Below are 26,217 nucleotides of genomic sequence, written 5' to 3'. Positions count from 1 at the left end.
GTTTACAGTACATCACAAGTTTCTTGCTTATATCTCATTTAGGTTTGCATTGTTTTTTTTTGTATCCTCTGCTTCTACATGACCTAACTAACCAGATGACAGTATTTTGCTAAAGCTACAGAATACCTTCAACTTATGCTAGACTCTGCCTTTCTTACTCATCAAACACAATGTGAATTTCCTTATCCTGCAGGCTTTGCAATTTACTTGAAGGGGTGCTCATTCTGGATCGATTGCTTCATCCACTTACAGTTGAGCTCAGGAGTCAAGGAAGCTACTTTATGTTCAACATAAACAGGGGATCCCATGAGAGGGCTGTAAGGCCTGTGGTTGTCCACAGAGGTACAGTGCAATGAGGCTATGATGGTCGTTCACTGTTTCCAGGAAAGAACCTCAACATTAAATTAGACTCTTTAGGTTAAACATTAGATGCTCATTTGTATTTGCTGTTGGAGGGTCGCACACCTACAGCCTTAGTTTGCTTGATATCACGACAAAATAAAAGCAATTCGTGAAAAGTGGCTCAATTAAAGCATAAATAGGTATGAACTTTCCCAAGAGGGAAAGGATGGAGAATGTGTGATCTGTTAACCCAAGAAACCTAGACACATTGAGGCAGAATATTTTAAGCACAGTGGAATCGTAAGAATTACAGCTTCCCTGAGTAACATATGTTTGGAGATACCTTGGAGAACATTTTAAATAGCACCTTGAAAAGACCAGGACAGCACTGTTTCCCATTCCCCAGCATTGTAAGTGCTTGGATTGCTAATGTGTTGGATTAGGCCTCTTAGGGATTTGTGACGTAAAGTTTTCCAATGTGCTTCTGCATGAAGGGCAAATGTCTTTAGTGGCTTTCAGGCATCTGGACTGTTAAACCCAAAGAGGCTCATTTTAGAAATTAATTTGAAAATAGGTTTCTTTATATGCTTTTTAAATGTGACTTTCTGCACTTTATCCTGCTTAAATGGCTTTACTGATAAGGTTTTACCAGTTGCAAAATGAGTCATTCTGATTTGCTCTTATCATAACAGAATCTTACCATGAGGTGGTAGCCGTCCACAGACAGAAGTCCTTTTTCTGTAGCTGTATTCTTCTGAGGTATTAATATCAAGCTTTTTTTTTCTTTTGTGCTTTCATACAATATTAAAGAAAAAGAAAGTGAAAAACATTGTTATTAAAAATGCTTGGATAAGTGAGTAATCTCTGAAGGAAAAGTTTTCTTTCTAATGTTAATTATATTTCTTATACAAACTGCATTAAAGTGTTGATTACAAAGCACATAATATTAAAACAATTTTAAACAATTATAATTGCAATTACTTTTACAAATTATTCTCACTAAATATCCAATATAAACACTAACTTGGGTGATATTTCTACGATATTAATTCTGAATTTCTTAGTAGTGGGCAATTTTTAGAAATTGTACTGTATCTTTCCTGTAGAGAGTTTTAAGAGGATGGAACTGTTATATAATTTGCATTCTCATCAAAACAAATTGTAAAACTGCAGTTAGACACAAAACTGCACTGAAGCAGTTTAAACAAGACAATGTCCCCAACAGCATGTTTGTACTTGATATACATGTGCTAATATGAGAATATCAAGTTAGGAAGTTTATATTAGGAAGTTGTGTCTGTGGGTGAGCTGCAAAGAAACAATTAGATGCAAACCTTCCACTGAAAAGTAAAAAGAAATGTATGTTAGCATCTGAGTTGCTTTAGTTTGTCAGTTTCTTCACTTTGAGCCTAATTTAATTCACAATGGCATATTAGAATGCTAGAAATATTCCTAGAATCCCATTTTAGAAGTGTGAAAGGAAACCCCCTATACCATAATATCTCTGGGTTATTGGTTCTCTCCAACATCATGGCCACAGATTTCATGTAACCATGGAAACTTTGAGGAGAATATTTTCTGTCAGAGAAGAGGCAGGACAGTATAAGTGATTCTGTGGTTAGTCTGTGATGCTTTTCACAACCTATCTGTGCTAAAATGTAAGATTACATTAATCTCTGATTTGAATTATTCTTTCAATTTCATTTTAATCATCACATCTAAGTTTTTTTTATGTCTTGGTGGCTTTTTCCTCAAGAATCCTAAACTTCTTTTAGTGTGCTTGTTCTTCAGTGGTTATAAAATAAACATTTTGAAAAAAAACGAACAAAAAAGGGGTGAAACATACATTTTAAACCTTGCCATAATTTAAAAATAGATTAACAGCATAGTCTGATGTACTGGCAAGTTTACATTTCTCAAAATAACATTATGTCCAGAAGAGTAATTAAGCGGTGGAGGCAAGGCCAAACTGAGTGTTACATTGTCTGTGATTTAAGTCGGTGATCAAATAACTTAATTAATTAAGGCATTAGGTCAGACCACAGTAGAACTTGACAATCCAGACACCACAGTAGAACTTGACAATCCAGACACCACTAGTTCAAGGCTATGTAAACTCATTAGCCAAATGTAACTAGAATTTGCTAAGCTGCTGGCTCAAATCTGGCCAAATTGCACTGGTGCTCTTAGTTGGGATTGAGCCTGCCAGGCTATCCCTCAATTATAGGGCACATACTGTAATAATGGCCTCCAGGAGTTACCGACTGTGAATAAGTCATAAGATACCATTGCTCCCTTGAGTCTGCAGTGTTGTGGGTCTTGCAGTGTGAAAAAAGACGTTTGGCTCTAACCACATGCATTCTGGAGGAGAGCATGGACAGTCCTCACTGCCTGGCGGCTGTTATGAGTGAAGTAACGGTGAGCCGAGTTGAAGAAAGGTTGATAAATCTCAGTGGTAATGGAATAAAACATAATAAAATTGGCAGTTTTAAACATAAAAAATCTTTTTTTGGTAACTATTCCTAACGATCTCCTAAGGATGAGTGGTTAAAATATATAGCTTACTGTAGATATGTTTAGCAGTCTGTCTCTGTGGTATAAAACAGGTGTCCTGCAAAAATATCTATGGCGCTGGAAAACCCTAATGCCATCTGCATGTTTCATCTGCTGAAGATAATACCACTTTGTTTTGAGAAGTCAGTATTTCAGAAAAATTGCCATAATTTAAAATTTCTTGAGGAAAGCCAATGAGAATGGCAAGGAAACTATTAAGAAGTGCAAATTAAGTGCAAAATACAAGAAAGTATAAATGCAGAAAAGTACTTCAATACAATAGGGCAGTCCAGAAGCCTGAAATATATTGTATGCTGTTGTGTGATACAATCTCAGTTCAGTATGTCTCACACATTGATATTACTCACTGGCAGCATAATGTGGTGCTGGTGCTTTTCTACACCCTGGGAATCTGACGGTTTAAGGTTACAATTTTTGTTTTAATGAAACTGTGAAGTGGCTTTTCAATCAAACAGAACAGAGTGCTAAAGTTGAAACCAGGTCACGGGTTTCAACAAGTTCACAAACCTGTCAGTTCCCTGCCACTGACAGAACGTATCAAAAGTGTCACGCAGAATATTTATTGAGGTAAAACTTGTGAAAGATGGTGAGAATTCTTTGTTTTGATAATAAATGTTACTTTTTTCACTCAAAGTGTCAAAATGACAAGTGTTCAGTTCACTTTCACAAAAATGTTGATGAATCATGCTTCACAACAATTGATTGGCAAAACTGTTACACCTTATAAATATGACAGCGATGTTTTTTTTCCTGTATGTTAGATATACAGTAGAACTGTCTGAACTGCTGTCATATGTGACATTCGGACCCAGCATCTGTAATGCCAACCATATTGGTTATACAGAAGCTCGACATATTTCTCTCAAGATTCCTTTTTCATGGCATGATTTAAGAAGGTGAAGTTGTGCATTATTTATGTGTGAATTATAACTTTTGCTACAGTTTCATCTGCTCACGTGACTCATTTCCAAACCCTATTCATGGTTTCAAAAGAAGATGTGTCCTTATTTTGTAGAACTGTATATATCCCAGATATACAGTAATTCCCTCATGACATGTGAACAATAAACCCCTCACTCTCAGTAACCCAGAGTCTAAAGTTCTTATTTCTAAATTGGATTCAATTTAATAATAAAATAATACTTTTGAAGATTTTCATAAAACTAAAATCTGTTCTAATTCATTGGAATCATTAGGAAGCCTTACGAAAATAAACATGCGAAGCTGTGTAAGCCCAATTTAAGAAACCGATGTTCCGAATCGGTGTTGGAAAGTCTGGTGTGAGAGCAACTGGACACAAGAGAGACATGTGGCATAGCTGTCATGCATCTTGCTTTGCTTGAAGAGTTTTACAGAGTGACTAACCTACACAGATGCTCTAACACAAAAAAATGTTAATTAATAAAACCGTGTGCCTAATTTGCTCCATATAGATTCAAACCTGTAATCCAGACAAATCAACTGTTATGAAATAAATTGAATGTGTGGGTCAGAATAGTTGTACTGTACCTCTTTTATGTGTATTGAAGGAGATGAAACACTCAACTCACCCAGTGTCACCTAAGTTTCAATTATCCTGTCTCGGAAAGGTGTGACTTTATTATGCAGAAGTTGTAATAAAACCAATTAACTCCACAAATCAGTCTAACTGTCCCAGCTTGGGAACTCGGAAGAAAACAGAGTAAAAAAGAGGGCCAACAGAGTCACTCGAAGCAAAGAAAAACAAAATAAGAGGTGGGGATATTTGAGGTACAGAAACTATTCAGAAAGCTATTAAAAAGGATGAGGGCAGAGCAAAATGAGAAAAGAGAAAAAAGTAGAAATGTGCCCGGTGCGACAAACTTTCTATCACTGACTTCAGTACACTGTATAAAAGTATAAAAATATCCAAACTGATCAGCATCAATATCAGTTCAAAAAGGCAATATAAACACTATTAAGCAAAGACAGAGAGTCCACCACCTTGTCCCATAAAATAACGAGACAATAAGTACAGGACCAGATTTCTGAATCCCTTCGATTTATAAAAAAGAAAAATAGAGGAAAAAGCAAACTCCTTTTTCATAACCCTTTCTACAGTCATTTCTTGAGAACTTCCATAAAGGTAGATAAGGGCGTATCAAATAGAAGCATTTTCCCTTTGTTTAAGGGCTAATTTAGCATGATAAGTCAATCTTCACAACATATTGAGCAAACAAAGCTCCTTTTTTGAAGGATTGAATTTGCTCCATTTTTACTTGGCTTTTGTTAAAACACCCTGAATAAACAGCAGTCAGGATCCATTGTAGATGATTCAGACTTTTTTCTCCTGGCAGCCTGGTGTAGTCTTCTTATCCCCATAGAGGAACAACAAACCTTCTTGGTGAATGACTGGGCCCTGGAGTGAGTCCAAGTAATCTGTGAGCTTGTTCAATATAAAATGGATCAGGGGTATGTGCTGAAAGCAGCATTTTTACTTTAGGAATTTAAATGGAGAGCCAGAGCCAGATCCTTCCCCCCTTCCCAGGCCCACAATTTCTCAGCTTATGGATTTTGTCCCTCCTGGTTCTGGTCTTCATGAGCAGGCTGGGGTGGTGGGCTTATCTCCGCATCTGCTGATGGCTGTGTTGAGACCTGCGTCTGAGCCCTCTAATTTCCAGCCACCGTTTTGTGTGAATGAGAGGAGGCAAGAGAAGGAGGAGATTCCTTGAATCGCAGAGATTCTCTGAGGTGCACATTTTCAACGATTAAAATAAACCGTATATTCTAAGGAGTTTCTCTGGAAATGAAATGGAGAAAAAACTGAGAATAAGAAAAAAGATAAGATCAATATGGAGCTCTGAATGAAGCAGCCATCACGCCTGTTTTTTGTTTGTGTTGTTTTATTAACTGTACACAATGTACAGTATAAACATGGATTCTCTACCAGTCTGACAGTATCCAGTGCTCGTAGAGCCTGATGGTTTTATTATTAGAAACTCTTTTTTTAATTTCAAGCATAAATAGCTCAGATTTGTAGTGTTGGAGTTATCATATTGTGGTCAGATTTTGTCAAGTGTGTGTATCATAAATTGCCAAACAAATGTTAAACTTGTGTTTTGGAAAAAACTAACAAAAGTGCTTTTCTTTAAATCCATATACATATTTCCAGCATGCACAGAACTGTAGTGGATTTCCTGTATTTCTTTTAACTGTGACATTTCTAAGATATTTATTATAAATATATTACATTTGTGAGAAATAGAATGGGGGTTAGATACAACTAATTTGTAAAATACTCCAGAAGGTGCTGAATGAAATCGTTTTCAGACATTTTACATTGTTTTCCCTTGCAAATGGGCAAAACACATCTCTGTAACTTTGTACTTCTTGCCTATCAGCTTTCACTATTAAAAGAATTACCTGCTATCATCTTTATAAAGCTTCACAGGTAACTGAATTCATTGCCATTTCAAACAAAATTGGCTTCTTCACATATGCTGTTAGAAAATTCTCTTTGTTTCTATAATCATATAGTGCAAGGGATTAGTTTGTTTTTTCTCCACAGCAAAATCTTTTTTCCTTTTGTTTGAGGAAGTGTATGCCATTACTGAACTTGATTATATAGCTGTAGTGCTCCCTGCCTCAGCAACACAGGCCCAAAAAATATAATCCTGTGGATTCATCCTGGGCATGCTGATGAATTGCACTACTTTACTGTAGGTGTTTACTCTCATTTTCCATGGGCAGCCTGTGTGTCGGAGTGAACACATGCCAGAGGAATTGTTTTTATGAAGGCTAGGAGGAGAGGGTGCGAAATGAAGGGCGATGACCCAGAATGAGCAGAGTTTTGTTGCAGTCTGTTGCACGTATCCAGAACATGTGTATATTGTACAGTAAGCAGCGAACACGTGCAGCTCCACGCATTTCTGAAAGTCTGCAAGCAGTATGAGGCTAATCTATAAGGCTGTTTTGAAAGAAAGGGAATATTAATAGGTGTGACTTTTATCTTCAAAATATTGTTTTTTATCATGTTTGTTGCTTTTGTCAGTGTTTGTGTTTTGCCTTTTTTAACTCCATGAATTGCTGGTGCAGAACCTTCCTGGGGAAAGCAATGATTAAAAATAATATTTAGCAATACTTACCCACCTCTACACTGATGTTGTTCTTGCTTCATCATCTGTTCACACTGTTTTTACAGTGTCTTTAACTGATATTTAATTTAACAGGTGAAGGATAGTTGCTGTCTCATGTGACTCGGTCCTTTGTTTTTGACTGGTGTGGAAAGATGGGGGGGGGGGGGGGAGTCTTCTTTGCAGCACAACAAGCCAACAGTTCAGTTTAAAACTTTTATCCTTTGATCATATATGAATGAAAAGAACTGCAGTATCTGTAAAGAGAAGGATGCATTTCCTCTGAGACCATATGATGAATGTGGTTTAAAAATTGATAGTAGAGATGTTGGTCTTTGAAGCACTGTCTCTTTGTCTTTTTATACTCTCACTTGTCTGCATGTGATGTCCATTTTGAAAGTTTGGAATTAGATTTACATTTGTGTGTTAAGTCTTGAAATTAGATACATTTTAAGGGGCACACAGGATCCCATAGTAATAATCGAAAATACACCTTGTTAACTACATATCCCACTGTTACTTGATAGCAGCTGTGCGATTACAACTATTACATTACAATTGTACAATTTATCAAGTAGACAGGATTATTTAAAACATTAATAGTTCTAATCTTTAATGACATGCAAAGTGTTATCGCTTAGCAAAGTGTTATCTATGTACTGTAAGCTTCTTTGTTTCCTTACATTCTTGAACGTTTAAATTGATTTCTTCTGAGAAAAAAAAAGATCACTGCAGTAACCTATTCCAAGCAAATTTAGCAAAGCTGAAAATGGAAAACCCTGCATTGTTATGCCAGTTTTCCGGAACACTGTAGCACTGTGCCAGCGCTGTTATGTGATCAGGAGCATTCTTCAGTGAGTAAACAAACTCACTGAAGTGGCCGTGAACTGCAGTGTCAGGACCATTCCAAAACCGATGCTGAAAGCCTAGAATACACCCATTCCAAGTCACCAATTCCAATCAATATCTCAGAAAATAAGTAGTAGGGAGACAAGGAAAAAAAAACCTTCTGGCAACATGAAGGAAATAAAATAGAAACATGACAAAAATAGGCTACATTTCATTGTGCAAGGAGCTTCCCGCTGTCTTTTTAATTTCCATCTGTAAGTTTCTTACGTTAAAAAAAAATAAAATCATCACTAAAACAAACAAAACAGGGCTCTGCCTTGATGCTTCTTAGAGAATGTTTGTTACCATGGTTATGATGATATGTATCACTTCATCTCTTTCATCCAAGGTTGGACAGTTTTCCTGGGGATTTCCAAACAGCCTTTAGCATTCTGTGGTTTGTACTGGATATCTCTCTGGAATGGCATGGAAATATCATGCAGTGCGAGTTCAAATTGGAAAAAGCTGGATTTTGTTTCTTCTTTGGTGTCACTTGCACTGCTCGTCTGACACTTACGCAAGGTCTCCCTTGCAGGATTAGAAGAGCAGAGGAAATGTTAGAGACCTGTCTCTTAAGAAAAGAGTGTTTACTAAGCGATAAAGTATAAGAGATAGATAAGGTTGTGTGTGTGCACTGAGGGTTTCACTGAGGTACTGTGTATCACTGGGGGGGTGTCTAGGTGTGTGTGCTTCAGTGAGTGTGCATGTGAAGAACTATTGAGTTCAGAGGGGCCTGTCCCCTGTGCTTTTCAGGCTTCAAGGTCCTGCTGTTCTTACGGTTGCCATGGATATGCCCACTGGAAAGTCAGACATTATTACATCCAGGTGTGTCAGCAGCAGTTCGCTCACCGCTGCCTGTTTCAACAATTTTAGATGGGCATTTATCTCTGTCAGGAACTGTCTGAGCTCAGAGCTTCTCCAACTGCTGGGACTGTCAGATCGCTGAGCAATACACATGCTGATGTTCCAGTGCCCCAGAAACATGTGAATAAAAAATTAAATGTGGAATGTGTTTAGAATTTTATGGTTCTGTTTTAAATATTGTCATTGTTGGTGATCATAGCCGACATGAGCCATCCATGTTCGGTTGACTTGTGCTAGTGAGGGTCCTCATGGTTAACGCTGCGTATTTTAAAAATACTGAATTCACCATTTTGACAAGATGAGGTGTGATGGTGATGCCTTCATAGCAGACCACAAGTGGGATCAGTGAGCACAGCAAAAGCCATTGCTTTTGTAATGTTCTGTTATGCTCTAGAGTGGCATGAATTGAGAAGAGATGCATAATAAGGAAAACAATCTACTGTGGAAAAACATGAAAATCTTTCAATGGAAGTTTGTTCAGCTACTTTCATACATATTTCACACAGACAGAAATGATCCTTCAGCCTTACTATCATGCTAAGAAAACCTGTTACCAGATTCTGTTAAATAAACATGAGTAGAACATGGATAATCACAGTGTTTTTCTGAAGAATACAAAACAAAAACTAAAGGCATAAGAAAAAAGTCATACTGTAAATGATGTCACCCGATAGCTCAAACCTACACAACCTTATTGGATTGTCAAAATTTGTAACTGTATCTGTAATGCAGGTTAACAATATTGTAAGTACAGTATGGCAAAATAGTGCCTCACATACATTACGTTACAACCAAGTTTGTAAATAGAAATCAGCTCACAGTGTAAACAGATTAAGCCTGGAAGTTAAAACCTTGTCAAACTCAACAACTTTAAGTGATCATTTGAAAGGTCATTAGAAAGTATTTGAAGTGAATTTACTAGCTCTGTTATTGAGTCCATGTTTAGTGATCAATCCTTTATTTGACCTTGTTGACTCACCCAAAGCTCAATTGTCATTTATGTGGCCCTTATTAGATTCTAATATCTGCAAATCTAATATCTGATTCATATATAATATCTGCTTCATAACACCTATCTGACATTTGCCTTTATGAATCCAGCTGCCACTTCTTTTATAGATGTCCTTTATTAAATACCGTGGGTGCAGACAGTCACCTGGGTTTGAGAAAATGTCTTACGTTTTGGCTGAATTCTGTTTAGTCGTCAGCATCAATTAAATATCCCTAAACTATAACAGGAAATGAATCATGTAAGGTAGTTGTTTAGAAAATTCAGTAGATTTGATATTAAAACAGCCAGACAAATAAGGACAATAGGTGAAAAGCTGGTTTATTAAAATGATTCTAGGCCTGCATCCTGAAATTGCATCTCAAGTACTGGAAGTCAAAAGTGCAGCTATAAAGTCATACCTTCTTTTTAGCTCAGTCAACTCCTTCCCAGTAGCATTTTGACAGTAAAAGACTTGCTTTTGCCGCTCTGTGTGTATTACTGTAATATGATTGTGGCAGATATCTCCAAGAAGCTTGGAGCTATTATCTGTCACCTCATTAAACAGCCTCTAACCATTACCCTGCCACACAACATGGTGTTTGCAGGAGTAAGACACTCTTCCATTTGTAAGACATTAGTGTTACAGAATTTACTGTGAAAAGATTGGGCTGAATGCCTGTTTTTGCGTGTAATCAGGAAAGCTTCCTGTAACACATTAGAGATGGGTTTGTTGTGCTGTGCCACCCGAAGAAAGTTATTTTACCATCTCTACCATCTCACAGTAAAGGCGACTGTGTTTGATGGCAGATTACCTTTGGGTTAAAGGAAGAGGCCTCTTGCAAACACAAAGATGCAGGATATGATATGAGATGATGATTTATGTGTAAGGTGTACCATTTATAACTGGCTGCTGGATCATGGGCAAGGCTATTGATGTATAGTATGGTGTGCCCAGTAGGCTCCATGCATAGTTTTAAATAAAGGCGTATGCTAAATTATTCTTATCATGTGCATATTATATGTTTACATGCAGATTGTACTTATTATGAAAGATAAAAGCACAGGCAGATTAAACCCTCCCACTGAGATTTCTTTATTCTTGTGCAATTCACCTCTTCTGCAAGATTCCTCCATTAGCATTCCATTGCAAAGTGCAAATACAACACAATGGACTTTCTTTGCAATTTCAAAGAAAAGTTATTTTCACTTATTTGTATTTTCATCAAGTTGAACAGCTCTGGAAGACTGGTCAAACGATGGGCACCTTTTTAGTTACAGGAGCAATCACACATTTATGTTGAGCATCAGATACTGGAAAGTTTGCTTAGCTGTACAAATCCCACAAAAAGATTTATGCTAAATCTTCCTGAAAGTTGGGTCTTACATAATGCTTCACCAGTGTGCCAGTCAGAACCTGTCATTTCCTGCTGTGAAAACATGTTTAATTCATAAAATAAATGTATGCTAGGGAATGTGGAATTGTGGACAGGATTAATTGCTTTCTGATGAATGAATCAGCTTGAATCAGCTTAATCAGCTTGGTTTTGTCTTAAGACCTGAGTGACCCTTAAGTCACCCTTTGAAGCACTACTATATATTGGTCTGAGATTCTTTTTCTGAAATCTGTTTCAGACTTCTGTGGTTGAATGGTGAGGAAATCAAAACATTACTGTATTTAGCGCTTTAATTTGTGAAATAGCACGAAAGACAAATCTCTTGCATAATATTTAAGGTCTATAAGTTTGTCACCTATCAGCTCAGCTGACACATAGTTCTAAATTTTGCATTTAAAATGTCATAATTCAAGATTTCCTGTGGTTTGTATTAATCAACAATCACCAGGGTATTTGTGAAATATATGAGCTTACTTTCGAAGTAGCTGCATGACGAGGTAATAATCGTTGTTTAGTCTTTTAGATTCTGTCAGGTAATCTCCATGAACTATTTCAAAATATGCAGAACCATCAAAATGATACATTTTGCTCATACTTCAGCAAATGAGAAATCTAATTCCTCTAAGCTGAATCTGGTATTCATCTTTGTATTTGCCTAATTGGTTAATAACTTACATACAGAACAAGGAACTGCTAAAACGCTGAACTAATTTAAATTGGGAAATTGATTACAGTAAGCTGCTGAGTTCAGTTTTGGAATGATTTTCATTTTTTTATTTGACTTAGAAGAAAAGGTGTTAGAGAACATGCATAAAATTATGGCTGAAACAATTATTTTCTTGCATACAGGCTATGTGAATGCTGCTCCATTCTCTTTGAAGAAGGTTCTATTATTTTTGTATTGCTATTCTTGAAGAGTGTGACAGAATAAGATATGGGATTTGTGCCCGTCTCATCAAGTATCTTTATAAGTAGTTGTTATGGTAACGGAATCTGGATCCCTCTGGCTGTGTTCTAATAAGAAATCCTCTCCTTGAGGTTAGAGAGGCATAAAAATCTCATACCAATAACAAAGTTTAAGGGATGTGCCAAAAACTGCAGAAGGAGCATTGCTGTCAGGATAAGACAGGTATCAACTTTAATGTGAAAGAAAAGTTAGCATGCACCAAGGATGAACATATTTTTTTTTTGCTTTTGCCTTGATATTGTATATGCTCCTGCTATACTTATAATTAGTATTGTGATCAGCGTCATATGATTTATACATGTTAATTAACTGTGTTCTTTTCAGAATTGCCCCAAAACAAATGACAAACATGGGAATTCTGGTTACTTTACATTACTTTTGTGTAAATTGTAACTCTGGGCTGCTCATATTTCACATATTCAACTCATTTTGGCAGTTTATTTCATCACAAATATCAACACTGAGTGCTTGGCAGTTTTATGAAATCATGTGCATAAACACTACTACTAAAATACACCTACAGTATAAGCTCAGTATTTAAATCTTTATCTGAATGTGAATAAAGCCTAAGGCTATATTAATATATGTCTTTAATTGTATATCAATATATTCAAAAACCTCTTTATCTGACATTTTTTTAACAGAACATATAATTTCAGAATCAATTATTGAATTGATTAGGAAACTTCATACAGTATGTGCATGTGAATGGAAAAACTATTTTTAATAACTTTTTTATACTGTTTCGGGTTATTACAGAACATTTGAAAGTTCAATTTTATGCATATTTTATAATGTGCAATACCTTCTTGAAAGCAAATTGAATGAACTCAATGATGTTTGACATGTCAGAAGTAGAATGCACAGCATTTTCCTCCAGTGATAATCTGTGATGTGAAAGATTTATGGCAGGATTGGCATTTTTTATAGAATACCTTTTCACACTTGAAACGGCAAATAAATGAAGTTTTAATATGTCACTGCATCACAGGTGTGCCTGAGTAAATGCTTTGAGATTGCTGAATTGTGCACTGACCAAGCACATTTCTTGTCTAAGGAATAACTCTTGGTGCACCGCACAGTTATGTGAGGAGAAGTCTGTGTGAAGTATTCTGCAGGCCTTAAACCTCCAGACTTCAATGTGGAATGCATTACTCAGATAAGGTTGAACAAGTATTGAAAACTGATGAAGGTGAATGGGGGTGGTGATGTTTCAGTGGTGCCTTTATTTTCAGCATTTTCTTACAAATTGTTTTATAAGCGTTATAACACAATTTTCTATGCAGTATTCATATGCGGAAACTCACTGGAAACGTAAGAAATGCTTAAACCATATTATAAATGTCACAACTAACTGCTAACTGAATAAACTGCTTGAGTATGATACTATTAGAAAGCATGAGTTTCTCGACTGCAGAAAGTCACAAAGTGAAGGTCATTAGGGCATCAGGGCAACCTTGCCTACAACCAGGAGGGGGAGCTAGGTAGATATACACATGAGCACCAGCCACCAGCAAGTAAAAATCAATTTAGCACTTGCTTTACAGACAGATTATGGGACCATTCATTTGATCTTTGATTACTATACTGTATGTCTAATGGCATGCATATGACTAAATGTGGACACACCAAGAGTTGATAAGTTATGTTTGTAGGTTGTGTTTTCAATAGAATTTATTAAGCGATCTATCAACACATGAATTTCAAGCTTTCTTGTTTGTTTAGGTTGGAGGGTTAATCCGCCCTTTATACAAGTCATCATCAAAGGTTTTCCACCTAGTAATTTTTGTCAGTGAATGTTTTTCCGTTGTTTCACTCTAGTAACTTGTCATGACATTTCTTGTTTTAACTCCAAGTACATTTTTGACTTGTCCTGATTGAGCTGAGGTGCTTGACGCAGTGAGGAAAAACAGATAATAGCTTTATAATGACGTGAGGTATCTGACGAGAAATGGCAATGTTTGAGTTTTCTGTTAGCAACAGAGAGTTTGAAAGAGGTTTCCTTGATAATATAGCAGATGTGTTCAAAGTGCCTCACTCAGTTTGTTTGGCAGTAGTTGATATTCTGCTATTGTCAAAGAACAGCAGCTCTGCTTCATGCAAAGCTACAATATCCCATGCAAGTTAAATGGAAAAATAATTACATTTCTTGCTGAAGCTTAGGATTGTCAGCCGGCTTTAAAAACTTAATAAACAAAGAACAAATGGAGTGTACGGTCCCACTTGAATGCCTCATGTAGCTGTTTTATTCTGTTCTTAATAAATAATAAATCATTATTCAGAGAGGCATGGGACATTAAGTCACAAAAACAAACCTGAATTGATCCATTATCTCTCATGTGGAATAACTTACTAGCAATATTTTTCCATTTGCTTGTTTTTCTCATTAGTTCATATGATGTTTGCTAAGGATTGTCTTTCCTCCCTTAAAAATGGAAGGACAGCTTTCAGTAGTAAAAAAAACCACACATAAGCACAGATGTCTGCTTCACTCCTCTTTTTTACTCTCAGATATTATAAATAGATTGAACTTTACCCATATTTACATTTAGAAAAAATCTTGAGTCTGACATAATCCAGCCTGTTAGCACTTCCTTATAACCATACAGCTTGATTTCAAAATAAACTTACTCTACAAACCTGAGACACTAGAAGAAAAATAAAATACAGCAGGAAAATATGTAAATGTTTGCTACACAGTAGCAAAAATGTATCAAGTAAAGAATGAACAGAATAGGGCGAAGTGTATAACCCTCAGATAAGGACTTCAACACATACTGTAATTATGGATTCTTTGCACAATATATTCTGAAATATGCATTAGGGAGTTCTTTTTAATATCTGATTTATAAACACATTTATCCTGAAAAAAAGCTTGATATTCATCACATGATGTCATTAAGTAAAAAAGCAGGACATCAAGATGCTGTAAATTTCTTGTTTTGACATGATAGGATTAACATCTTCTTTGTTTTCTCAAAAATAAAAATGTGTTTAAAAGGCATAAACAGCAGAGAGTACCCTCTCTCTTTTCAACCCTTTCCAGTGCTGTATGTTGGCAATCGTTCGCTCAGATGAGGTAAGATTCCATCACAGAGTTGCTCCTGATAAGACGTTAGTGATTGTCCATCTTTGACCAGAGCACCTCTGGAGCACAAGTTGGAATCCAAATTCGTTGTCACTAGTTTCCATCAGCTCTAGGCACCTTTTTGATTTCCTGTTCTGAATTGAACCTCCCTAGAAGACAAAAAAAAAACAGAAGTATTAAAAATTCTTCCACATAAAGGGTGTGCTTTAGAAACATTTGACACTAACAAAATAACATTTGGTGTTTGGGTTCGACAAAGCTAGACTGTGTATTATTATTGTTGTTGTTTGTGGTGCACGGCAGTCATTCTACACCACAGCAGATTTAGTGGAGAAGTGAGAAACTGTTTCACCAGCTAAATTAGAAGCGAACTTTAGGGAGGCCAGATTGTAGCAGCCCAAAGTGGAGTTTAACACGGATGCTGGGCTTAGTAACTTTGGTGATTAAGTCATCAGGACCTTAGTTTAGGACAGCACTGAAATAGGAAGTTATTTGCTCAAAGAGCCATGTTGAGCTCTATGGCCCAGACATCGCTAGTTCACACCTGGGTAATGGCACTTGCTAGCTGGTACAGGGATACACCAAATGGTCGTGCACAACTGTCTGAGTGTCACTGGGATAGGGCTCTCTCAGCTGTCTGGGATGCAGCAGTGGCTTGCTGAGTGCCTGCAGACTTGTGATGAGGCAGTGAGAGACATTCTGCTCTATCAGTGCTCTCTCTCCTGCCAGCCACTGTGAGAGATTGTGTCATGGCAAGTGACAAATGGCTTAACAGGTGGCACGGTGGAGGAGCATGTTTACAAGCCCCATTCTTGCCTAAGTCATTGCAAGTGTTCTGGAAACGGGTGGGTATATGATAAATACAATTTGCAATGACAAATTAAGAAAACAATATTAAGAAATTTGTGCAATGATCTACTTGAGAATCTTAAACTTGGGATCAATATGAATGCTGGAGGAATGCAATGACCTGTAATTTCTGGTCACTCGCTGGTTTAAGACAGCTGCTTGATTATATACCATACCACATAACTGTAATATTAATGGTTTACGTAAGCCAATTCAGGAGATTCAGGAACAGAGTGCAGGAAACAGAATACAAAAATAGGCTTCACCGATCTCTGTAATACTCTGGGTTAGTCTACAGTTTCAGCTTCTTTTTGTTTTTCAAGGGATCTTAACTGTAAACATTAGACATGCAAGATTACATTTATGAAATATACCAGATAACAGGCAATGAGTGCTAGAGTCGTCGTTTAATCTCCGGCGTATGACTTCTAAGTGTGCCCAGCAGGAGGCCTGTCTGTCTGAGCTTCTATTACTACTTTTTCGAGTTGTCTGTTGAACCCCCTTTTTGACATGTGAAGTCAGTAGTATATCTTTGTGTGTGTCCATCATGTTGGAATTAATGGAAAATCAGAGGTTTCTGTGTGTGTATCAATGTAAGGACAAGATCTGTGAGAACATTCCACTGGGCATTTCCTCACCACATAAATGACCTTTGTTCTAAACCTCATGGCATAACCTTTTAAATGCAAAAGGGCAAAATGTTTGTTGTGGGTCACTTTTTCAGTGTGTACAGTTTGGAATAAAATAAAACAGGTGAGCACAAAAGAACGCAAAATAAGAAATTAAGTACAAAATATTCTAGCAGATGTCTTGAGACACACTATAAAAGATGTTTCTCTGGAGTTCTGATGTGAGGGTTGAAGTTCTAGTTCCTTATTTTAACCCTCTCCATTTTCATCTCTGTTCAAAGACCCACTCCATGTGGCTGACACATAAAAGCATGACCTGAAGGCAGTTCCCAGCGATTTGAACAGCTGTTAGTCTCAGGCACATGAACTCTTTGCATTTCCCCTAGCCGACTGGGCAGTTTCATCCAGCAAATGTTAATTCCCCTTTATTTGATGATGTGCTCATAGCATAGCATGACAGTTGCACCATTTGCAACTGTAATTCTCTGAAACTAAACACCTTAAGCTTGGCTCCCAGTTATCTTCCGTCTCCACAGTACTAGAAGCCCTCAAACCATGGCAGCTGTTTGATTTTAGCTTTATCCCTTCTGAAAAACACTTGCAGGCTGAGTATCATCACTGTGCACTGCCAGCTGAGACTGAGTTTTGAAATGATTGTGATGTAATTTGTTTACCAAAGGGTAGGATGTTTTTCTTAAGTATGCTTCAAAGTATAAAGTATGCAGGTTCCTATTCATTATGACTGATTTACAGTAGGAATGACATCTGAACATCTTACATTATTCCTACACATGAGAAAAGTGTCTCTGATGCATCTTTTCCTTTTCATCACAACTGAATCTATGGGTTATGATATGACATGACAGCGATGGGTTTTGGGTTATGTTTTAGACACCTTGAGCAAGAAAAGGCACTTAAGGTTTTAGATTCTTGTGTTATTCAGCTAGAAGTCATGATGAAACTGATGGCTACTGCAACAAAGTCACACTCCCTTTGACTGGAGTAGAGAATATCAGAAAGAGCCTGAGAGGAGGTCACTTGATCCATTGTCCTCAGTTCTGTTCTCCATACTTACATAGACAACTCTTTAAAATTAAACCTGTGAATATCACCCTCAGAAACTGTTGGTTTAGAGTAGGCAATAAGGTTGAGTCTGTGTGTCTTTGGTAGCTGGGAAGAAAGCACCTGGCTTAAACCCATGCAAACATGGGGTTGGACATGCAAAGTCCACAGAGACAAGAAGCTTGAGTTAGAACTGGACCCCAGGTCCTGAAGCTGTAAGGTCAAAATGACAACCACCATGTCACTGGACTGCCCTTGAGCTACACCATCAGACCTACACAGTTAACTGACTTATACTTCATGACTTCACGACAGCAGACCTGATCGTGCGAAACATTCTTTCTTTAGAAAGTTCAATAAGTTATAATGCATCATATATTCTAAAAGTATTTTTTTTTTCTGAAGATGGAGTATCAGCTCAAATTAAATCTGAAAAATCATTACTATCCATTCATCGCATTTATTCATCAGCTAAAAAAGATGCCACGTCTGTCTCTTGGAATTAAGGGGAGCAAATGGAGAGTGCCAAACTCTCAGAGAATGTACTGTAACCATGCCTCATTTCATAATCTCAGTACGAAAAGAAGCTATAAAAAAACGTGAAACCTGAATTCTTCATAGAAAGAATCACTACCAAGAGAGTGGCCTTATTGTTTTCAGAGTCACACTTCACTTACAGTATGAATAACAGCAATAAAAACTTCATAACTGAATAAAATTAATTGCATTCATACAGTATTATTTATCTCAAAGCATCTTCACACTTAAGAGGGGACACTGTGTTCACTATTGAAGTGTAGCCCCACCTGGAAAAAGTGAAAACATCTGATTCATTGTGTAGCCTTATCTTCCATCTTAGCCATCAAAAGCCAATGTTAAGGAGAATATATGCACAGATTAAATTAACAGATTTTACACAGTTTTGTCTTTAACACCTACAGTTTAGGCTGTTCACTGTTCATACCTCTTGCTTGTTTGCTGTCAGTTCTCATTTGTCTTTTAAGAGCCCTCTTGTTCAGAGTTTTAATGAGCTAGAAAGTAAAACAGCTTCAAAACCCTTCTACAGTATGTCTTTGAGATTGGAAAGCCTTTCCACCCTGGAGATTTAGACTTAAAAAGAATTAGCTTTTTATTCCATTCTTTCTTTTTTGTCTCAAGAATGTAAATATATTTTGAGAAGCATAGCCCTCTGTATAGATAAACTACATTTTTTATTCTCTTGATTTTTTTTTAATAAGTGTTCTAGAAAGAATAGGTCTAAATGACACAAAAAATATAATTGTGGCACACCTGAGTCATCGTCAAAGAGCCTCACAGTGTCTGGTCAAAGGTGTGGAGATTTAAATTAAAAGTTTGGATGAATCAGCCTATGTAATTAATATCTGTCAGCCCAACACAGTATTACATACAGTACTGTATATCTCAAAAGAGCTTTTTAAAAAAAAATAAAACAGTTGTTAGTGCTAGATAATCCTTATGGGTGTGTTTCCCATAGTAAAAAAAAAATCGGTGCTCTTTGTATAGTATTAACACACCTCTTTCCTAGAGTTATGTTCTTCTGGGTGAAACAGCAAGGGAGTATAGACATGTAAACTAACAAACCAGAAATAATTGATAATCAAATGGCCTTTGTAGTCTTCCTTTCCAGCGCATTAACCTCTGTGTTCTGTATATTTTTGCATATGGGGAATTCTCTGATGTTAAATAAAGATAATGAATCCAATTAGGAAGCGAGAGTCATTAATGAATGAAAGCTCTGATACTATTATAAGGATTGTTTTGCACTTGCGAACTACAGTATCACAAAGAGCATATTTCTATGCTAATATCAACGAGGAGATTCCTTGTATAAAATGAATAGGTCAGACCATACTCTAAATGCAGTGGTAGGTGCTCCAGGGCCAAGCCAAGAGGGAGATGCACAATGTGATTTGTGCTTGTGCTCAGTACATATGTGTAAAACTCTCAGTTGACCCTGTACTAAATTGGCTCATCCCTAAATAAAACAAATAATTGTTTTTTCTATCTATAGAATGCCTTGGTAATGATGAACATTTACAAAATAAAAACTACAGGATACAATACCTTATATGTGGGTGTTTAGAAAAATAAAATTTGTATGATAACCCAAATATTCCTTACCCATAAGGACTCTTATTAAAGACCCAGTGGTAGTTTGTCAGAAATGCACTATCCAGTGTGGACCACCTGTACCATGTGGTGAAGCTTATTGCATTGGGATAATGCCAGTACATCTGAATTACCATAGCTCACTGTACAAACGCAAGATAAAATCCATTGCAGATGACCTTATGGAGATGTTACACTTAAACATCACTTTTAGAGTTATCTCAAGCTTGGTTTGTCTTATAGTGCCATTCCATTTGACCACCATTAAGAAAATGATAATTTCTTAAATATATTCTTGTGTATTTTAGCCTTACAAAGTTATTAGATCTTCATAAGCTTTATATTATAAACCATTAAGACAATTAGGATAAGACAAATGTATAACAAAAAAAGACATAAAATATTGGATTATGTAATTAAAAAAATAATCCAACAATAAGTATATTTGTGTGAAAAGGTCTGTGAACAAATTCAGTAACAGGTGGTACCTCCTTGAGCAGCAAAGAATTCAACTTGATGTTCCCTGTAACTGTTTATCAAAGTCGCACATCAAATTTAATTAATTTTGACCCATTCTTCCTTACAGAACAGCTTCAAGTCAGTGACATCTGAGAGCTTTCTTCCATGAATAGCTCACTTCTGGTCCTGTCATAACACTTCAATGGGGTTTAGGTCTGGGCTTTGACACTTCCAAATTGCAAAATTTCTTCTTCAGCCATTTTTGTTTTAGATCTGCTTGTATATTTAAGATCATTGTCTTGCTGCAAGACCCCCTTTTAGCTCAGCTTCGGCTGATGAATGGATGACCTGCCATTCTCCTCCTGAATTTGCCGAAGCAATGCTGAATTCATGGTTTCATCAATGATGGCAAGCCATCCAAGTACTGAGGCAGCAAAGCAGCCCCAAAGCATGATTCTCGCATGGAGTATTCATGATACTCCTCACCCCCAACAGTCAAGCACTTGCTCTGAGTTGTAGCTTGGGGAATCCTGGCCACACCCGATCCAGGTTTAAACTAGTAGCATCTGGGAGCTCAGTAAGTGCTCAGACCATGTGCTCTACTGGTTGAGCCTCTAGTAAGTTTCCAAAAGTGAGCTAATTTAATTAAAAAGAACATTCTTCTTTTTTTTCTTATCGGCTTATCCAGTACACAGTCCCAGTGAGAAGCTGGACTGCTAACCAGGCAAGCAGTGGCTGCAAAGCAAGACAGACCCTGGACAGAATGCCAGGCCATCTCAGTAAAAAGAAAATATTATTTTGATAACACTTTGTGATTCACACTTAACTTTACCTTTCGTACCATTTCCTGCCTCAGACTTTGATTATAAAACTACCTCAAGAGGATTTGAACTTTAAAACAAAACCTTCACAGTTCTTGAGATGCCTCTTACAGTACACGGGCCATACTTTGTAAATATAATAATGATCATGAAAGCAACTAACTGAATGTTCTGTGAAATTATCTTGACCATTTAAGAGGCCTGCTGTGGCTCTGAAGCAAGTTTTTCACAGTCCCTGCCATTCCTGTAATGAATGGCTGGTAATACAATGTGCAAAAACCTTTCACTTGAAACGCATTTCCCAGTTACCATATAACAGTCCTGCAGATATCAAATGTTATTTTTCCTTTTAGTTCTAAAACCCATTTCAGGAACATATCTTAACAAAAGAAACTGTTCCAAAGCGACAAGATGATGACAACGCAGTGCATCCAAAAGTACATAAAAGGAGGAAAGCACCACACCATTTTATTCTTATTATTATTCTTAATCCTTCCATTAACTGCTTCTTCGAAATCAGGGCAGCAGGGGTTTATTCTTAATACATACCTGCACGGTATTTTAAATTAGTATATTTTGAGAGCAATTGAGGTAATATTCTAATAACTTCATTTCCTCAGGGAGCTGAATGTCCTTCATATGAAATTAATACTTACTATACGTGTAAATAATTATTGCTACCATATATGCTCAAATTGATTGTTGACTTTTAAAATTAAGGTTTTTGTAGTGACTTTAAAAATTGTGCTGTCTTCACATTTGTTCTACAAAGCAGGAATTTTTAATCTTTTTTGACAGAAGACCTCTTTGCAAGATATCACTTTCCTCAGGTAAATTAGGTCTGTAATTATTACAAGTAATTATAAAATCTTAAACATTGAACAAAAGATCCACCATAACTACTGTTAGTATTGGCAGTTTACAATGCTAGATGTGGGATGATGTTTATGTTATGTTTTTAAGAACCAGACATCCCACAGCCCGTATTAAAAAAATCCAGCTTTAAAGGATTTTTTATTTTGATAATTCCCCAAGAGGTCCATACAGTTTTAGCCGGTGTGTGGGCCTGCGCATGACCAGCAAAATAAAGAAATTGGAAAAAAAAAGAGCAGAAGTAACATATGTTCAGGCGGTCACATCCTGGCACAGATTAAATTGCTCTGGTTTGGCGCCATCAGGATTGCATTAAGGGAGGTGAAGACGCGATAGTGGCTTGCAGGCCCAACATGCTCCGTTTTCAGAGGCGGTGAGAAATGTTTTCACATTTCTGCAGGCCTGGGAGCTTGACCCATCAAGGGTGTGAGGGAGGAAGAGGAACGTGTGGCGCTTCGAAGCGAAGTTAGAAAACAGATGGATTTCAGTGAATGAAAGAGAGATCGTTGCCACGTGAGAGAAGAAATGTTCTGTAATAATACCCTCTGTTTTATTCTGTGTAATAGAGAGCTTCTGACTGGAGGGGGGAGCTGCTTGTTAAATCAGTAGCTTCTGCAGTGACTCCACGCGAGGCAGTAGGCAGCGGTTTCGAAATTGTGTGCCAGGCAAGGCTTGCAGTGATAGTTTGCATGTCAGCGTTCATCAGTTCTGCTACAGCGCACCTGTCTCTGATGGGACGAATTGTAAGGCATATTCTTCAGCCTAAGAAAATGGCTACTCTCTGATGAAGTTACAGCATTTTCAGAGAAAGGCATGCTTCTTAATAATAGCTTCATCCTCCAGTGAATTAATAATCTGGTGCTGCCCCCTTTGTTATTTGCATAAAATAATAATGGAATCCGTGCAAAACCATTTGTTGAAAACCGAGACCTGAAATCTGCTGATCTCATGGCACAGCTAAAATGTATGTAATATTTGTGGTTAGCAATAAACTGCTTTAAAACATACCAGAAAAGATTAATTTAATGATTATTCCAGTCGAGGGAGAGAGATCAATTTCGCAGATCTCAAATCTTAACTTCTAGTTCTCAAGTTATTTAAAATGACTTTACATGTGTAAGACGCCAGACTGTGGAGTGTTTTACAATCAATCATTTTTGTATCGCACTTCTTCAGGTCGGTCTAGTCGACTGTTCTACTATTTACTGGTCTAGTTTCTGTGTGTCAGAAGTAAAAAGTAAAAACAAAAATAGCAAAAAGATTGCACTGCTTTCTCATTTTCAGCCAAGTTGTTAAAGTTGGCAGTGTCATCGCTCAAGGAATGGCTGGATTAGAGTTTGGGACTGATTGCTTATGAACAGCCAGACAAACAAAATGGGCCAGATGGCCTCCTCCTCTCCTTTGTAATGTAATGTTCTTGAATGAGTGCTGCTTGAGAGTTTGTTATTTTTTTGCTCACAAAATGTTTAAATAGTAGTACATTGTTAAATACAAAAATGGGACCTGTTAATCACTGTTATGCATCCAAAAATGCAGAGCTAAATCACTGCAATACTGGGCGTTAGTCTGTACTTGTCTAAAGCAATGCACCCAGTCCTGCTGGACCTTAAATACCTTGCATACAGGGCTTTTCTGAGTGAAGGTTTGGCTCTACGATCTAGGGTTCGAGCCTGGCACATTAGTCCAAACTCTAACATCTAGGGAATAGTGAGCAGGGGCTCTTTCTCTCTGCCAGTGATACGGCAGTGCCTGTGGGCACCTGGTCACTTCCAGGGATGCAGTGGGGCTGTGAGGGATGCTCCCCAATCGGCAGAGTGACATGTTAAAAGACGAGTGTTTCGAATCTGGTCGGTTCTACACTTCAGGTCTGTCCCGTGTGTGCGGTCTTTGTGTTTGTAGCTGTAGCTAAGATGTAAATAAAAATAGGGGTATTCCAAATCAGGTCAGCAAGACAAAACATAATGGGCAGTTCTGATTTATTAGAAAATTTAGAATTGCCCGATCACACATGCAAAGAAGGGGGCACTTTAAAGAAGTATGAAGTACTACACATAATATTATTCACTTATTTGAGCAGTGATTCCCAATGTACATACTTAAGTCTAAGCCTCCTGCCCAAAGTGATGTCTGTTTGCTTGGTCAGGGGGGCATATCATGTGGGTTATTTTATGGTGCCATCTTCTGCACTTCAAGGGTTGATAAAAAATAATGCAATATATTTTCTCTTCTTTGACATTAATATAGATGGCTTCTTGAGAAATAGTCTAACTGAATTCATGTCTGAGATATCTCTGTATCCACATAGTCTTGCCCTGAGATATGATTTTTGACTTATAATCTAATTGCAGTCTTAAGTTACATCCTGCTAGCATTATCCAAAGTCACAGAATAATGTGTTTTTCTACATCCCATCCACTGACATGGCCATTAGTTTTGACAGACTTACATTCTAGCTTGACTAATTTATGACTCTACTGTGCCTTTGAGCATCTGTGCTATTATACAGCTTTAGAATTTATATACAGTATCTAGAAATCTCCACTGGAAATTTATGTCAGCTTAAAACCTTACAATTTGGCTCATTTAAACCTTCTGACTTGTAAACAACTTTACAGCTGATGGAGAAAAAACACCCCGTCATTTTTAGGTAGCGTGAGAAAGTTTTCAAAGCAAATGTGGACTCCTTGACACTTTTGTGTAAACATAACATGATTCATTCATTTGCTTTGAATAACCCTTAATGGGTTAGCAAATAACGTGTCTTCTTAATGAGACACTAAATCAACAGTGAAACACAAACAAGAAGACACAAATGGCAAATAAGGCAAAGTGCGTTTAAAATTGAGAACAGGAGACACTTTCATTATTCCAGTGGGAGATGGGAACTAGTTACCCAGCCGTATTGTTGAAGCTGATAGATTGGTTAGATCAGAGTTCTTGAAAACATGTCTGGATGAGATCCTCTGATCAATTAGCGACTCACAAAATGACAAGTTACATCGACCAACATCTTAGTTTTAACATTTCTTATGTACTTAACAGTCAAGCTCACTGACAATCACGGTAAAGTGCCTTGTGGTATCCTAATGAGTCAGAGGCAAATCTTTAAATCTTCATGATCCTGGACCAAATAACTTAGAACGTCTGCATTATTTTCCATGAAATCTTCGCTGGAAATATGATTGGAATTTTTATAGCCATTGAATAGGGTTTTGGCTTTTTGACACCTGGTCGATATTCAATTTAGCTTCATTTGCTGCTATTTCTTACCTGAGTAAACAGCCAGTATAGCTTCATCCTCTTTGCTTTGGCATAGCTGCACTCAATCAGCCTGGGCCTGCTGTTGACATCCACCAGACATTTGTTGTCATCATCATCGATGGTGGGGCTCAGGACACCTACATGGAACTGCTGGGTACTGGTGTAATAAACGTTCTGGAATGAAAGAACACGCAGAATTAGTATTTTGTAACAAAATACACAGCAATCAGCACGCAGGAGGGTTAAAAGATGTATTTATTTTTTGATGCTGTATTACACCACGGCAACAATACAGGATAGCAAACCATAGCTACAAGTAGTAACAAAATAAAGGCCAACATACTGTATGTACTAATACTTGTTTACTTTCAAGTTTTAGTTACTTGTTTAGTTTCAAGTTTACAATATTCTGGGCGGATAATTTCAAAAGACCTCATGATGGGGAAAAGCTGAATGAGTACACACATTATGTATATACATGTACATTGTAAATGATGAAGAAAGTCTTTTATATCCTTCATATTATAAAGGAAAGGAAAACATAGTCATCTGCTAAAACTGAGCTAAACAGTTTTTTTTTCTGCCAGAACCCTGGTTTCAACATAAATATTTTACTCTCTTGTGTCCCACGAAGTATCCAATGGCCACATTAACAGGCCACAAGCACATACTCTGGTGTGTCAGTTTCTTTCCAAAGTGGTCTTTCTCATGAGACATGACTTGCATGGCAAACGCGAGTTCCAGTACATTGTCAGCGCCAGCAGCTTCGATTTGTGGATGCCAGACTTAAAAAAACTACATTGATCCGAGCAGGGTCAAATTTGCTAACACAAAGATTGTAAACAGCTGATATGAAAAAATCTCATGAGAACAACCCCCAAAATCTAGATTTAAAAACACATTCCCAATCTAAAGCTTTTCCCAGAATTGCCTT

The 26,217-nt window shown here is 37.2% G+C and overlaps 1 protein-coding gene across 2 annotated transcripts in view; it reads right to left on the bottom strand.

Moving 5' to 3' along the window:
- Positions 1–13,385: 13,385 nt before the first annotated feature.
- Positions 13,386–26,217, bottom strand: part of galnt18b (UDP-N-acetyl-alpha-D-galactosamine:polypeptide N-acetylgalactosaminyltransferase 18b) — a 131,469-nt gene continuing 118,637 nt past the window's right edge. The window contains exons 10-11 of one of the 2 annotated variants that reach the window (XM_015338423.2): positions 25,293–25,457; positions 13,386–15,348 (exon numbers count right to left, since the gene is read on the bottom strand). In XM_015338423.2, the coding sequence (XP_015193909.1) occupies positions 15,202–15,348; positions 25,293–25,457 (312 nt within the window). In that variant the 3' untranslated portion in view covers positions 13,386–15,201. The remainder of the gene's footprint in view (positions 15,349–25,292; positions 25,458–26,217) is intronic. The other variant, XM_006642499.3, reaches the window with a different exon arrangement.

Source organism: Lepisosteus oculatus, chromosome 21 (genome assembly GCF_040954835.1).
Source record: "Lepisosteus oculatus isolate fLepOcu1 chromosome 21, fLepOcu1.hap2, whole genome shotgun sequence".
NCBI lineage: Eukaryota > Metazoa > Chordata > Actinopteri > Semionotiformes > Lepisosteidae > Lepisosteus > Lepisosteus oculatus.
The sequence above is the reverse complement of the archived record's forward strand: the minus strand, read 5'-3'. Positions and strand labels throughout refer to the sequence as shown.